The sequence below is a fragment of the Arachis ipaensis genome, chromosome B4 (genome assembly GCF_059453495.1).
Source record: "Arachis ipaensis isolate K30076 ecotype BB chromosome B4, ASM5945349v1, whole genome shotgun sequence".
Classification (NCBI taxonomy): domain Eukaryota; kingdom Viridiplantae; phylum Streptophyta; class Magnoliopsida; order Fabales; family Fabaceae; genus Arachis; species Arachis ipaensis.
Genome location: NC_142439.1, coordinates 38169613 through 38185473, shown reverse-complemented (window position 1 = coordinate 38185473; position 15861 = coordinate 38169613). Strand labels below are relative to the sequence as shown.

The 15861-nt window shown below is 35.8% G+C and overlaps 2 protein-coding genes across 2 annotated transcripts; one reads left to right on the top strand and one right to left on the bottom strand.

The window, feature by feature from the left end:
• Positions 1–2189: 2189 nt before the first annotated feature.
• LOC107639258 (uncharacterized) lies at positions 2190–5545 on the bottom strand. The gene is made up of 4 exons (XM_088483011.1): positions 5194–5545; positions 3741–3925; positions 3543–3634; positions 2190–2578 (listed from the first exon to the last, which is right to left on the bottom strand). Exons 1-3 carry the CDS (start codon positions 5240–5242, stop codon positions 3596–3598), a joined length of 273 nt encoding a protein of 90 aa, XP_088339137.1. The 5' UTR covers positions 5243–5545; the 3' UTR covers positions 2190–2578; positions 3543–3595.
• A 2746-nt stretch (positions 5546–8291) lies between these two features.
• Positions 8292–9848, top strand: LOC148567230 (uncharacterized). The gene is made up of 5 exons (XM_088484539.1): positions 8292–8536; positions 8653–8813; positions 8852–8990; positions 9404–9478; positions 9680–9848. The coding sequence occupies exons 1-5, from the start codon at positions 8292–8294 to the stop codon at positions 9846–9848; spliced, it is 789 nt and encodes a 262-aa protein (XP_088340665.1).
• Positions 9849–15861: the final 6013 nt, after the last annotated feature.

Sequence of the window (15861 nt, the reverse complement as noted above, 5' to 3'; positions counted from 1 at the left end):
CCGGTATGCGTTTTACACAATTTTCTGCAGAAAATTACATCTTCCAACTCAGAAAAATCTATTGAGTCTAAAAATCATATTAAAATTTTTTAATTAATATTCTAAATTTTGGATCCTATTTTGAGCAATTAATTTAATTTAATTAAGCAGCTAATTAATCGCGGTTCTTACACGCACCACCACGAATCTCCCACCGTACATGCAACACCGTCCAAGATATCGTCGCCGGTCACCTTACGATCTTCTTCTTCTCCTCTCCTATTTGATTTTAAATTATTCTTTTAACTATTTTTTTTTGTTTCTTTATCCTAAATTTCGCATGATTCTTTTTATTAGTTTTGGATGATTCTTTTTTTTAGGTTTTGTATATTTTTTTTCTTCGGATTTGAATGATTCTTTATCTTATGTTTTAGTATTTTTTTTTTGGAATTTGGACATTTTTTTTAAAGAGAAATTAGGGTTTGCATAATAAATGGTAAAAGATAAATTAAAGTAAAAAGAAGTAATTAATAATCATTAATTTTGTATTTTTAAAAAATAAATTTTAAATAATTAATAATTAATGACAATTAATTAGGATAGAATGTAATTTAAATATGCTTGCATTGTTGGCTTGTTGTTGACTATACCCCTCTTGTTTCCTTAGCTGGGATTGTTAGAACAGAAAAGCTCTACAACCAAGTCCAATTTATTGCGCACGGCCTTCTTTATAATTGTTGTTTCACCCTCTTAACTACAACTTGTGTCACCGTTAAAAAAATTTGGTGATAAAATTGAGAAACTTGTATGATAATTAAGAAGTTTCGGTACTATTTTTTGACAAATTATGCATAACTCAAAACTCTTTTTCATCATCATCATCTTCTTCATATTCTTCTTCTTCTTCTTCTTCTTCTTCATTTTCTCATTCTTGTTTCATCTTCTTATAATTTTTTTTATTTTACTCTTTTAACAAGAACAAAAACAAGAAAAATCAAACAAAGAAGAAGAATAAATACATAATACTGCAAAATCACCAATATGAGGAGGAGGAAAAGAAAAAGAAACGTGACAACAACAACCATAAAAGAACGACAATGAAGAGAAAACTCGCGAAGAAGGAGGAATGCAAAGAAAAAGGAGGAGAGAGAACACAGGATACAAACATTTGCATTAGTAGGGATAGTTGGAGTGTGTATTCACGCTCTCACTAATGAAATTAATTTTTATTAGGTTTGAACCAACTTAGTTAGATTTAATTGCCAAAAAAACGTAGATATATAACAAAACTATTTATTTAAATAGTTTTAAAAAAATCGACTTATTTTTGAAGGATTAGACTCCTCTAAAATGAAAGAGTTAGTAAAATGATAAAGTGAAGAGTTAATCATTTTTAAATTAAGATAATGGACTCACAAATGAGGATATTATAAATTCAACGATAATTAATCTCTTATTTTATCACTTTATCATTCCCCTCAATTTAAAAGATCCAAATTCATTTTTTAGAAGATGTGTTAGAGATCTCTTGTAGTGTCATCTTCTTTGGTGAGTGTGGCCACTTATGTTGTGTCCTTGCATTGTTTAATGTTAAACAAATATTATTTTCCTGTTAAATTTCGTTATCCAGTTACACGGATTAACCGCTTTTACTTACACTAATTAAAACGTATTTAACATTAATCCCATTTGCGACTTGTTGTTCCCTCGTTGTAGGGTCAACAATATAGCAACAGTAGCCATGGAAACCATCTTCATATTAAATAAGTCATATCACTACAAAAAAAAAAAATCATTCATTCAATTACTCTTAAAAGTGTAGCTAAATATGACAAAAAAAGATATTTTTGTCAAAAACTACACTTATTTAAGTTTAGAGACGCCTTTAGTGAGAGTTGTCTATTCAAATGTTACATATTCTCATATGTATATTTTTTTTGTATAGACTAGAATAAGCTACTTTTAAAGTGATGTATTTAAAAACCAAATGCTATGCTTTTCATCACTCATGCTTTTATCACTCATGCTTACCATTCAAAAGAATAGATTACTCTTATCTTTACTAATACAACACCTTAAAAATGTAACAATGTTGTATATCTATAACTACCCTATATAAGTGTAACATTATGTTTCTCACCTTTTTTGTTTTTTTAAATTTCCTTATGTATATTGTAATCTTCTTTTCTAAAAGCTAATATTTAGTAATGTTTAAAAATATCTCTCTTAATAATATGATTACATATATATTGTATTTTTAATTATATTAGTCAAATATTATAAAATAAAAAATACATAATATTATGTATTCTTTAAATTTGTAACCTAAACTCATAACATTAATAAATAAAAATTATTCAATGGAAAAAAATTTGGACCAACGTCCATGAAAAGGAACATGGATAGCACTAGAGCAATAATAAAAGATGTATCTATAAAATGCTTAATGACTAAGGAAGAGTAATGTGTCTATTATACAACTCTGGAAGCTCCCAATCTATTAGGCGAATTGAAGCTTGCGCTGCTTAGGGTCAACCATTACATTAAGTGACATTGCATCCAAATGCATTATTCCTTGAGAGTGGCAATAATCCAACACCTATAAAAGAAGATTCATATAAAACGTGACTGTGGCTAGGACAATTGATGGCAAGAAATCACAAGCTATGAAGTTGAACAATCAGAATCAGTGAAAAAAAAAAGAGAGTAAGAACAATATGCCATGGAACATAGGAATTCCTACGGAAGCTTTGGCAAGCCAATTATCCTAAATAGACATTGATACAAGATTATCCCAAATATCAGAATACATGTAGAGTATATAAAATGAAAATACTAACAGAGACAACAATAAACAATTATGTTTAATTTTACATTATCCACAGTCCGTGAAAAAATAAGAATAAAAAAAGCAAGAAAACCACAAAATCAGGTAGACTCTTATATATGTCTAAGCATGTGACCCATTCCCATACTTACTCTTCTCAATTTATAAATTTAATCAAATTTTAATTAAATCCCACAAATCCCTTTCATTGTCTCTTTTATATACTAGGATAATGCCTCCTCATACTACAATTGATTGGAAGGGGTAAGGGGAGCACATTCTATATATACATATATAATGTAACTGTACTTTTGAACTTAGACGCATTAGATTTAAACAAATAAAGGAGATAAAAAGTGATTTCATCAAAATAAATTTTTTGAAGCCAAGATAATAGTATTCCAATTCATCAAGAACCTGGCACAGTCATTCCTTACCATAAGCACTCAATGAATCCTATTGAATTTACTAATCAAGGCATTCAGCATTAAGCAATAAAGCTGAAGAAACCATGAAGGGATATTCAACAACCATAAAAAATTTATACTATTGTGTCTTCCATTTCATATTCAATACTGAAGAACGATGACAAAAAGGGATCAAATTTATCTAACCAACAAATTACAAACCAGATCTATTCCATTTGCTTTTACTAACTATACAAATAGTTCAAAATCTAACTTACATTACAAGAACATTTGCAATTTCAGCAAGAAAGGGCAAGATAGACACTTACCAGGAGCTATAGCAGCTACCGAATAGCCAGCAACACCAGCAGTGACACGAACATCAAGCAGCATTATCAGTGACATAATCGGTAGTACGGTACTAGCAGCATCCACCAGTAATAAGCAGATAATACATTTTATATTTATGTACCACAAATATAAAACAAAAGTAATAAAAAGAAGCATGATAGAACCATTCCATGTACCTTGAATGCAGCAGTTTTTGGGCAACTGTAACCACATCCTCCTACAGGGTGAGTAGCCTCTCCCCCTCCTCTTTTTTGATAATTCGAAACAGCATTGAAAACCCTCTTAATGTTCAACATCTCTTCTCTTCTCTTCTCTTCTCTTCTCTTTACCCTCAAAAAATACCCCAATCCCCAAACAACAACTAACAAAGTAAACAACAAGAACAAAGATCTCACTATATTGGCATCTTAAGAAGTTAACTTAACCTAGCAGAGGATTAATAAACTTAAGAAAAGAAAAAGTAACAGAAACACATGCTATACTAGAAGGAAAAACTGCCACCAATGAGGAAGTGGAGGTCAGCGGGGCTGCCGCAAAAATACTTGCACTTCTAAGAAGTTTAAAAAAAAAGGTCTTTCAAAGGTGCAACTAGCTTTTGATTTCTTAGCCCCTTTTCTAGCTAGTTTTATTTCTTAACTTTAATCATTCTCAAAGGTCATCAAGCAGTGGTATTTATTTGCACAAAAGAAAGGTGTAAATAGAAATTAATTAAACCAAAATAATAACATCAGCAACTGAGTTAAAATACTAAAATATATATGATCATCATACTATTCCAAACAACAAAATAGATGAAACTCGTATTAAAATTTAGATTTGAAACAATAAAAGTAGCATGCATAGCAATCACCAATTAAAAATTTCTTAGCCAAGACTACAGCAATTTGCTGCTGAAACAGCTAAGCTAAGACAATTTTTTTGCCCATCGATTGTATGTTAAATTAGTCCAAAACTGTTTCAATTCCATGCTAAAGTTTTGCAAAATTATCCTAAAAAAGAACTAAAGTACTATAAGGAATGGAAGTATTAACCTCAACAAAACACATTAACTTTCTGGTTCAAATATACAACATATAATTTTAACCAAGCCTAACCACAACACTATCTCACATATCCTACACAACTTTCGAGAAAACAAGACAAAACATGATGATTTCATCTGTTTTATGCCCAAAATTCAAAAACAAAATGCAAAATCAACAAACCCTAACAAAGCAAGATGCAAAATCATAAAGCAAAATGCAAAATAAAAAAGAAAACTCTAGCATAGTAAGAAGCAAAAATTACAAAAGATTGTAGAACTCCAAAAATCAGAACAAACCCTCAAAAAAACCGTAAAACCAGATACACACCATTGATCTCTGTTCAGTGCTAATGTCTCGGTTCATCGTCACTACCATCTCAGTTCTCCATCGCGGTTGGTCATCACCAAGGCCAACCTGTCGTTCTTCACTGTTCTTCGTCACTGAGAACAGAGAATGAGCGGTTTTGGCCGAGACAGACTGAGTGGTTATGAGAGAGAGAGAGAGAGGGAGAGAGAGGGAGAGATTCTGAGACATTCGAATGTGAAGACGGAGTGGTGAGTGGAGATGAATCAGTTACAAATGAAGAGTGGGGGAAGAGGCATACCAAGAGTGTCGTCGCAGCGTCGCAGAGGTTTGAAGTTGTCAGTTTTCATTTGAGTTATCTCCTCCGCTGCTTGACTACTTCATAGCTCCATCGCATCTTCGCATCTCCACCTCATATCAGTTGGTGCCGCACCTCTTTCTCGCGGTCGCAGCTCGTCTCGCCTCCTCAGTTCTGTTGCTCTCTACCTGTCGTGCTTCCGTTACTCGACGCCTCCCTGCCATGGCCGTCGTCTGTTCAGTGCCGGCGCCGTAAACGAGTGTTTGAGAGATGAGAGTGTGTGGGTTTGGTCTTTCGGAGATAAAGCGGCAAGGGTTTCAAGAGAATTAAGGACTTGTTTGGGTGAACTTTTGAAAAAGATCTTTTTTTGAGTTATCTTTTTTTAAAAGATCTTATAGAGAAGTAAAAGTAATTTTATGTTTGGATATCTCATGTAAAAATATTTTTTTATCTATTAATTATGTTTGGGTATCACAATATAAAAATACTTTTTTGTTCATTTATTACACGAAAAATATTTTTTTTTTAAGAAAAAAAGATCTTTTAAAAAAAGATGTAAATTACAACTTCTCAAAAAAGATCTTTTTTTTATTTTACTAGTATTTTTACTTTTACTAATAGAAATTTGTTAAATACGTTAAAAAATAAAAAAAAATCTTTTTTCATTAAAAAAAGATTTTTTTTTAACAAAATAATGGCGCCCAAACATGCACTAAAAAAGAAAAGGGCTTTTACTTTTTAGAGATATCTGACCAGAATGGTTTCAGATAATTAAAAGGGGGAAAGGGAAAGGGAAGGAGAAAAAGAAAAAGAGAAAGGTTTCCCAAGATTAAGGGTAAAGAAAAGTGTATCAAAGGTTTAATTTGGAGTAAAATTAAAAATGAGTGCGTTAAAAAAGTGCAGTCCAAATAAAAGAAGTGCATTTCAAGAGAATCACTTTAAATTTGACCTCCGATGTAATCTAATCTTTAAATTGTTAATTGATTTAAATTATATTTTAAAATTTTGATTCGTATTTTAATTTGGTTCTTTCGATATTTTTTATTACCGAAAAATTGATTTGATAATTTTAAATAACACGTGTCACTGTAACAATTAGATGATATAGTCAAATTTTTTAAAGTATCAATTAGTCTCTCATAATTTGAACATAAAATGTAACAGTTAGACAAAAAAAAATTATAAAATAAAATAATAAATTATATAAATATCTTCATCTTCTTCCTCTCACATCTTCTTCCTCTTCTTACATCTTCTTCCAACAATCACTATTGTTATTATCACACGTACTATTGCACCACTAAAATATATTATAACCAATTATTAGTTCTTAATGGTCTTTATAGAAAAAATATGAAATAATTTTACAAAATGTCATTAATATCCTTTTTTTTTATTATCTTTTCTATAAAAAAAATTTCGAGTTCTTCTACCAACCTTTTCAGGTGTGGCCATTGGCATTCATGAAGGTTGAGGCGCTATGAATCTTTTCGACAATGAATTGTTCTTCATATGACCCTTCCTAGCACTCTATCACTTATATATGTAACTAAGCATTGCAATTGGAGATTGCAAATTTTGGGTCTTTTTTTTTCTGAGATTTCAACTTTTAAGTTTGTCAAGCATCGACCAAAAATTTTACTTCCATATTTATTAGGACTCCTAAGACTTACTATTTTGGGTGTTAATAAAGACTTGTTGATTTGAGATTAAAAAGTAAAACATGTGAAAAAAAATGAGTCAGTGACAGAAAGAAAATAGAAAAAATAGCAGTTGTAATAGAAAAAACAAAATATAAGAACTAACATTCTTGACCTTTCATTGTGTATTCTGTGATATTATGTTATTTGTAATAGGAGTCAGGGAAAGAACAAATGAAATTGAATCAGACGTAGTGATGTACAGAAACGAGAGTGAGAGAGAGAAGAAGAAGAAGAAGAAAAAGGACAAAATTAAAATTTTAAAATAAAACTACTATTTAAAATATTTAAATATAAATATAATTATTATATAATTAATAAAAAGTTTGAATCTTAACCATTAGTTCAAATTTTCATTGGTTATGATTCAAAAAGAATCTTGGACCACCATGAATCAAAATATACTTTACCTATCTAAGAAAGCTCCTAATATGCTAAATACAAAAATTATTTGCCATTAATAAAAATAAAAGTTTATCTATTTTGTGTCTTAAAGAGACATGTTAACTTTATAAATTAATAAATTTTTTATTAAAAATATGAAAAATTTTAAATTTTTAATGGATTTATTTTATATTTATTAAATAAAAACATTTAAAATTTTTTAATAATAATAAACTTATCATGTATACTTAGTACACATATTAACTACTACGATCTAGGGGAATTGGGGTTGCGCTAGTTTTATGTTCAAATTGTAAGGGTTAAATTGATGTCTTAAAAAATTTGGCCATGTCATCTAACTGTTATAGTGCCATGTATCATTTAAAATTGCCAAGTCACTTTTCCAGTAACGAAAAATGTCGGAAGGGCCAAATTGAGGCATGGGTCAAAATTTCAGGGTACAATTTGAGTCAATTGAAAGTTTAAGAGCTAAATTGCGTCGGTGGTTAAATTTCAGGGGTCATTTTGAGTATTAACTTACAGTCCAAAGATAAAATTTAGGGCAAATGACATAAAGAAATGAATTGAAGTAAAAAATTGTATGGATTTTCTAGAATGAAAAATGTGATGTGAGTGCCATAATTTTATATAAATCGAAACAAGTTATTTTGATTTATTTTCAGTTAATGCAAATCGAAATAATCTAATTCGATTTGCTAAGTCTACATTATATTCGAATTAACATGATTCGATTTATGTTAAAGAATTTAAATTCATGCAATTCAAAACAAGGTGTTTCAATTTATGTTGGTGAACATTCATCCATACAATTCAAATGAGGTTAATTCGATTTATGTTAGTGGGTTTAGGGTTATAATTCGAATCTACCTGATTCGATTTAATAGGAAACCAATGCATATGATTAAAATCGAATCGGGTAAATTCAATTTACTTAGAATGCGTGTTCTATATAAATAGGGTCACAATGTGGAATGTTGAATTGAGGGTAAACTGACAATGGCTAGTGAAGAGAGGTTTTTAGTTCTTGTGCAATACAAATGTACGATTAAGAAAAAAAGGCGATCGGGAATAAAGTTCACTGATAAGGATCCGTTGAGCATCTTTATCAGATCTTCTATGAGCCTTGTTGATTTTCAGAACACCATACTACAGAAATTGGGAATGCATGGGATGAAACGGATCGAGAAGTTATACTATCGAATTCCGATTTCTGTTGTCGGCAATGAGGTGAAGTACGACTCGTTTGTGATAGGCAGTGACGAGGATTTACAAGTTTTATTTCACTGTCGTTGGCAATTTTCGGAGGTGAGAATTCCTGAACTATTGGCTAAGCTTGTGGATGTGGTCTTTAACTCAGGAAGATCGAACTGGAATCATCCACATTACCAACGGCAGCAGCCTCCGGTTCAATCCCTTTTGTTGCGTCTTCATCTGTGCATGTAATTGCACTTGGGAGAGATTTGGTGGTATCTCCGTCTTTCGCAGATGATCTACACCGCGATGAGTTCACAGAACTAGGTGCTAACATGAATACTCCTGTTATATTTCCGATTCAGTTGGAGAACCGGATACGGTGGAAGATATCCTAGGGGATGAGGATGATGTGGAGTCCGCCACGATTGCTGATGACAGCAATGATGATATAGGGAAGAGTATTCCCGTTGGGGCTCATGGAGCATCAAGCTCAGGAATTCAGTAATACCCGCCGCACTTTTCAACTCTGAACTTGGATGCAATGAGACTGGGGGGTTACCAGATGTAGAATCTGAATTTGGCATGAGACATTCACAAGAGAGTGCAGGTATGTGGGAGTTCCAAGTCAGACAGTAGTTTTAGAATAAAGGAAGTCGTCTTATGTGTGAAGACTCATAGCATCTGGAGTCAGTTGAGTACAAAGTGGAGTCGGACCATGACAAGTACTATGGCAAGTGTAAGGAGTTCCGAAATAGTTGCAGATAGTTGATTCGGATCACGCTTTGGCGGCAGAAGGGTATCTGGAAGGTCAGAAAGTATAATGGATCTCATACATGTTTGGCCACCTCCATTTCTAGTGATCACATGAAGCTTGATTATCATGTGATATCTGTTTTCATCCTTCCTATGATTAGAGCTGATGCGGATGTGTCCATCAAGGAACTGGAGGGTGTGGTTGGCCAAGCAGAAGGTCGTCGCTTAGATATATGGTAATTAGGAGGAGGCTTACAATGAGCTGCTAAGATGGGTGCTCGGTGTGAAGATAACGATGTCAGGCAGTGTTGCAGTTTTGAGGACGAATCATGTGCGAGTTGGAGGCCAAGTTGACAGTGAGTCAGCTTTTTTCTACCAACTTTTTTGGCATTCCCACTATGTATCGAGGCATTCAAGTATTGTAAACCGTTGGTCAGTATTGAAAAGACCCACTTATATGGCAAATATGGGAGAACGTTGCTGGTTGTGATATCTCAAGATGGGAATTCTAATATCGTTCATATTGTCTTTGCCTTAGTGGAAGGTGAAAATGCTGAGTCATGGTCTTTTCTCTTGTCTCACTTACGACAACATGTGACTCCTTAGTCAGGCATTCTCGTGATCTCCGATAGGCACAATGGGATCAAGGCCACGTTGGAAGCACCTGATGGTGGATAGAATCCACCTGCTGCTTATCGTGCATTTTGTATTAGTCATGTTGCAACGAATTTTGTATTGAGTTTCAAGGAAAAGGATGTCAGGAGGCTTCTACTCAACACTGCTTATGCGAAGACTGAGGTCGAGTTTCATTATTGGTTTGACATCCTTTGGACTAAAGACCCGGCAATATGTGATTGGACAAACAGGATAAAGTATGAAAAGTGGACTCAGCACTGAGATGAGGGTCGTAGATTCGGCCATATGACTACAAATATTTTCGAGCATGTTAACTCAGTGCTAAAGGGTGTCAGGAACATTCCAGTTTGTTCTTTGGTGAACTCCACTTATGGGAGATTGGTAGAGCTCTTTATTTGCAAGGGAAGAAAGGCTAAGGCACAGTTGGGTACAAGTCAGCAGTTTAGTCGGTCACTTGTGAAGGCAATAAAGGCAAACCTGAAGGCATAGAGATGTTTTATGGTGACATTGTATGATAGGGATAATTCGGAGTTTAAAGTGGCCGAGATGACTCCAATAGGTAATTTCTCACTTGGTACTTACAGAGTCTCGTTGAAAGATCAGACTTGCGATCATGGATACTTTCGGGCACTTCACTACTCATGTCGCCATGTAGTTGCTTGCTGTGTATATTCCTGCCTTAGTTAGGGAACTTATGTCTACGAGGTATATTGGCTTAGCACAGTGTTTAATGTCTACTGGATGGTATTCAATCCTCCTATCCCATAAGGCTTCTGGCCACCTTATGATGGTCCTACCATCATCCGAGGAGCACTAGAATTCACACTAGTATGGACAAGGTCGATCCAAATTGACCAAAACAGTGTGGGCTATGCAGATAGCCTGATCATACTAGGCGGAGTTGTCCAAAAGGAGGAGGCACCGGGGGGTCTAGACACCTAGTGGAGTTTAGTGTTTTCTTTATTATGTTGCTTGTTTGGTTGTCCACTGTATTAAGGTTTATTGTTGCCTAGTGGTATGCGAAATTCTTACTCAGGTTATGAATTATTGTTCGAAATTGATTCCCTGGCAATGGCACCAAAAACGGATGCACAGGACCATGGTCTAAACATATCTTCACAACTTCGCATAACTAACCAGCAAGTGCACTGGGTCGTCCAAGTAATACCTTACGTGAGTAAGGGTCGAATCCCACGGAGATTGTTGGTATGAAGCAAGCTATGGTCACCTTGTAAATCTCAGTCAGGCGGATATAAAATAGTTATGTAATTTTCGAAATTTAGTAATAAAAGAAGGATAGAAATACTTATGTAATTCATTGGTGAGAATTTCAGATAAGCGTATGGAGATGCATTCGTTCCTCTGAACCTCCGCTTTCCTGCTGTCTTCATCCAATCAGTCTTACTCCTTTCTATGGCTGGCTTTATGTAAGGATGTCACCGGTGCCAATGGCTACTTTCAATCCTCTCGGGAAAATGGTCCAAATGTTCTGTCACAGCACGGCTAATCGTCTGGCGGCATCACCCTTGTCGTTGGTTGCATCCTATTCCTCTCTGTGAAAATGGTCCGATGTGCTGTCACTGCATGGCTAATCATCTTGGAGGTTCTCGATCATACTGGAATAGAATTTACTATCCTTTTGCGTCTGTCACTACGCCCAGCACTCGCGAGTTTGGAGTTCGTCACAGTCATTCAATCCCAGAGTCCTACTCGGAATACCACGGACAAGGTTTAGACTTTCCGGACTCTCATGAATGCCGCCATCAATCTAGCTTATACCACGAAGATTCTGATTAAGAGATCTAAGAGATACTCATTCAATCTAATGTAGAACGGAAGTGGTTGTCAGGCACGCGTTCATAGGGAATGATGATGATTGTCACGTTCATCACATTCAGGTTGAAGTGCGAATGAATATCTTAGAAGCGAAATAAGATGAATTGAATAGAAAACAGTAGTACTTTGCATTAATCTTTGAGGAATAGCAGAGCTCCACACCTTAATCTATGGAGTGCAGAAACTCTACCGTTGAAAATACATAAGTAATGAAGGTCCAGGCATGGCCGAATGGCCAGCCCCCAAACGTGATCAATAGATTAAAAGATAATCCAAAGATGTCTAATACAATAGTAAAAGGTCCTATTTATAATAAACTAGCTACTAGGGTTTACAGAAGTAAGTAATTGATGCATAAATCCACTTCCGGGGCCCACTTGGTGTGTGCTTGGGCTGAGCTTGAAATCTACACGTGGAGAGGTCATTCTTGGAGTTGAACGCCAGCTTTTGTGCCAGTTTGGGCGTTGAACTCCACTTTGCAGCTTATTTCTGGCGCTGGACGCCAGAATTGGGCAGAGAGCTGGCGTTGAACGCCAGTTTGAGTCATCTAAACTTGGGAAAAGTATGGACTATTATATATTACTGGAAAGCCCTGGATGTCTAATTTCCAATGCAATTGGAAGCGCGCCATTTTGAGTTCTGTAGCTCCAGAAAATCCATTTTGAGTGCAGGGAGGTCAGAATCCAACAGCATCAGCAGTCCTTCTTCAACCTCTGAATCTGATTTTTGCTCAAGTCCCTCAATTTCAGCCAGAAAATACCTGAAATCACAGAAAAACACACAAACTCATAGTAAAGTCCAAAAATGTGAATTTAACATAAAAACTAATGAAAACATCCCTAAAAGTAACTAGATTCTACTAAAAACATACTAAAAATAATGCCAAAAAGCGTATAAATTATCCGCTCATCACAACACCAAACTTAAATTGTTGCTTGTCCCCAAGCAACTGAAAATCAAATAGGATAAAAAGAAGAGAATATATACTATAAATTTCAAACTATCAATGAAACATAGCTCCAATCAGATGAGCGGGACTTGTAGCTTTTTGCCTCTTGAATAGTTTTGGCATCTCACTTTATCCATTGAAGTTCAGAATGATTGGCTTCTATAGGAACTTAGAGTTTAGATAGTGTTATTGACTCTCCTAGTTCAGTATGATGATTCTTGAACACAGCTATTTTATGAGTCTTGGCCGTGGCCCTAAGCACTTTGTTTTCCAGTATTACCACCGGATACATAAATGCCACATACACATAATTGGGTGAACCTTTTCAGATTGTGACTCAGCTTTGCTAAAGTCCCCAATTAGAGGTGTCCAGGGTTCTTAAGCACACTCTTCTTTTGCTTTGGACCTTGACTTTAACCGCTCAGTCTCAATTTTTCACTTGACACCTTCACGCCACAAGCACATGGTTAGGGACAGCTTGGTTTAGCCGCTTAGGCCAGGATTTTATTCCTTTAGGCCCTCCTATCCACTGATGCTCAAAGCCTTGGGATCCTTTTTATTGCCCTTGCCTTTTGGTTTTAAGGGTTACTGGCTTTTTGCTCTTGCCTCTTGGTTTTAAGAGCTTTTGGCTTTTTCTGCTTGCTTTTTCTTTCTATATTTTTTTTCGCCTATTTTTTTCTGCAAGCTTTGTTCTTTGCTGCTTTTTCTTGCTTCAAGAATCATTTTTATGATTTTTCAGATTATCAAGTAACATGTCTCCTAGTCATCATTCTTTCAAGAGCCAACATATTTAACATTCTTAAACAACAACTTCAAAAGACATATGCACTGTTCAAGCATTCATTCAGAAAACAAGAAGCATTGTCACCACATCAATATAATTAAACTAAGTTCAAGGATAAATTCGAAACTCATGTACTTCTTGTTCTTTTGAATTAAAACATTTTTCTTTTAAGAGAGGTGATGGATTCATAGGACATTCATAACTTTAAGACAAAGTTACTAACTACTAATGATCATGTAATGAAGACACAAACATAGATAAGCACTTTAACATAGAAAACGAAAAACAGAAGAAATAAGAACAAGGAATGAATCCACCTTAGTGATGGTGGCGTTTCCTTCTTGAGGAACCAATGATGTCCTTGAGCTCTTCTATTCTCTTCCTTGTCTTTGTTGCTCCTCCCTCATTGCTTTTTGATCTTCTCTAATTTCATGAAGGATGATGGAGTGCTCTTGATGTTCCACCCTTAATTGTCCCATATTAATTCTCCTAGGGAGGTGTTGATTTGCTCTCAAAAATTCTGTGGAGGAAAGTGCATCCCTTGAGGTATCTCAGGGATTTCTTGATGATGAGCTTCTTCATGTGCCTGTTGAGATCCATGAACGTGCTCTCTTGTTTGCTCCATCCTTTTCTTAGTGATGGGCTTGTGAGATGAATCTTTCCATCTCCCATGGCTCAGAGGTGGAAGCAATTGTCTTTCCTTTCCTCTTTCTTGAGGTTTCTCTGGCCTTAGGTGCCATTAATGGTTATGGAAAAATAAAAAAAAGCTATGCTTTTACCACACCAAACTTAGAATGTTGCTCGCCCTCGAGCAAGAGAAGAAAGAATAGATGAAGAAGAAGAAGAAGTGGAGGAGAGGAAGAAGAGTAGTGGTTCGGCCAGGAAGAGGAAGAGAGGGTCATGTGGTATGAAAATGAAGAAGAATGGAGGGCTTTATATAGTGGAGGGAGAGGGTGTTAAGTCGGCCATTTAGGGTGGGTCGGGTGGGAAATTAATTTTGAATTTTGAAGGTAGGTGGAGTTTATGAGGTAGGTTTATGGGGAGGAGTGGATGGATGTGAGTGGTGAAGGGGTAATAGGGAAGAGAGATTATGGGATTGTGTGAAAGCTGAGTGAGAAGAAGTGAGTGGAGGTAGGTGGGGATCCTGTGGGGTCCACAGATCCTGAGATGATCATGTGGAGTCCACAGATCCTGAGGTGTTCAAGGATTTACAACCTTGCACCAAATTAGGCATGTAAAATGCCCTCGCACACAACTCTGGGCGTTCAGCGCCAGGTTGGTGCCCATTTTGGGCGTTCAACGCCCATTTGTTGCCCATTTCTGGCGTTGAACGCTAGAACCATGCTTGTTCTGGGCATTCAGCACCAGCTCCTCTCCAGGGTGCAATTCTGGCGTTCAGCGCCCAGATGCTGCCCATTTTGGGCGTTCAGCGCCCAGATACTGCCCTTTTTGGGCGTTCAGCACCAGAACCATGCTCTGTTCTGGCGTTGAACGCCAGACAGGTACTTCCTCCAGGGTGTGATTTTTCTTCCGCTGTTTTTGATTCCGTTTTCAATTTTTATATTTATTTTGTGACTCCACATGATCATGAACCTAATAAAACATGAGAAACAATGAAAATTAGATAAATAAACATTGGGTTGCCTCCCAACAAGCGCTTCTTTAATGTCAATAGCTTGACAGTGGGCTCTCATGGAGCCTCACAGATGTGCAGAGCTTTGTTGAGACCTCCCAACACCAAACTTAGAGTTTGGATATGGGGGTTTGACACCAAACTTAGAGTTTGGTTGTGGCCTCCCAACACCAAACTTAGAGTTTGACTGTGGGGGCTTTGTTTGACTCTGCTTTGAGAGAAGCTTTTTATGCTTCCTCTCCATGGATGCAGAGAGAGATCCTTGAGTTGTAAACACAAGGTTGTCCTCATTTATTTGAAGGATCAATTCTCCTCTGTCCACATCAATCACAGCTCTTGCTGTGGCTAGGAAAGATCTTCCTAGGATGATGGATTCATCCTCATCCTTCCCAGTATCTAGGACTATGAAATCAGTAGGGATGTAAAGGCCTTCAACCTTTACTAACACGTCCTCTACTTGTCCATAAGCCTGTTTTCTTGAATTGTCTGCCATCTCTAATGAAATTTTAGCAGCTTGCACCCCATAGATTCCCAGTTTCTCTATTACAGAGAGGGGCATGAGGTTTATCCCTGAACCATGGTCACACAGAGCCTTAAAGATCATGATGCCTATGGTACAAGGTATTATGAACTTTCCAGGATCTTGTCTCTTTTGAGGCAATGTCAGTTGATCCAGATCACTTAGTTCATTGGTGAACAAGGGAGGTTCATCTTCCCAAGTTTCAATACCAAATAATTTGGCATTTAGCTTCATGATTGCACCAAGGAACTTGGCAGCTTG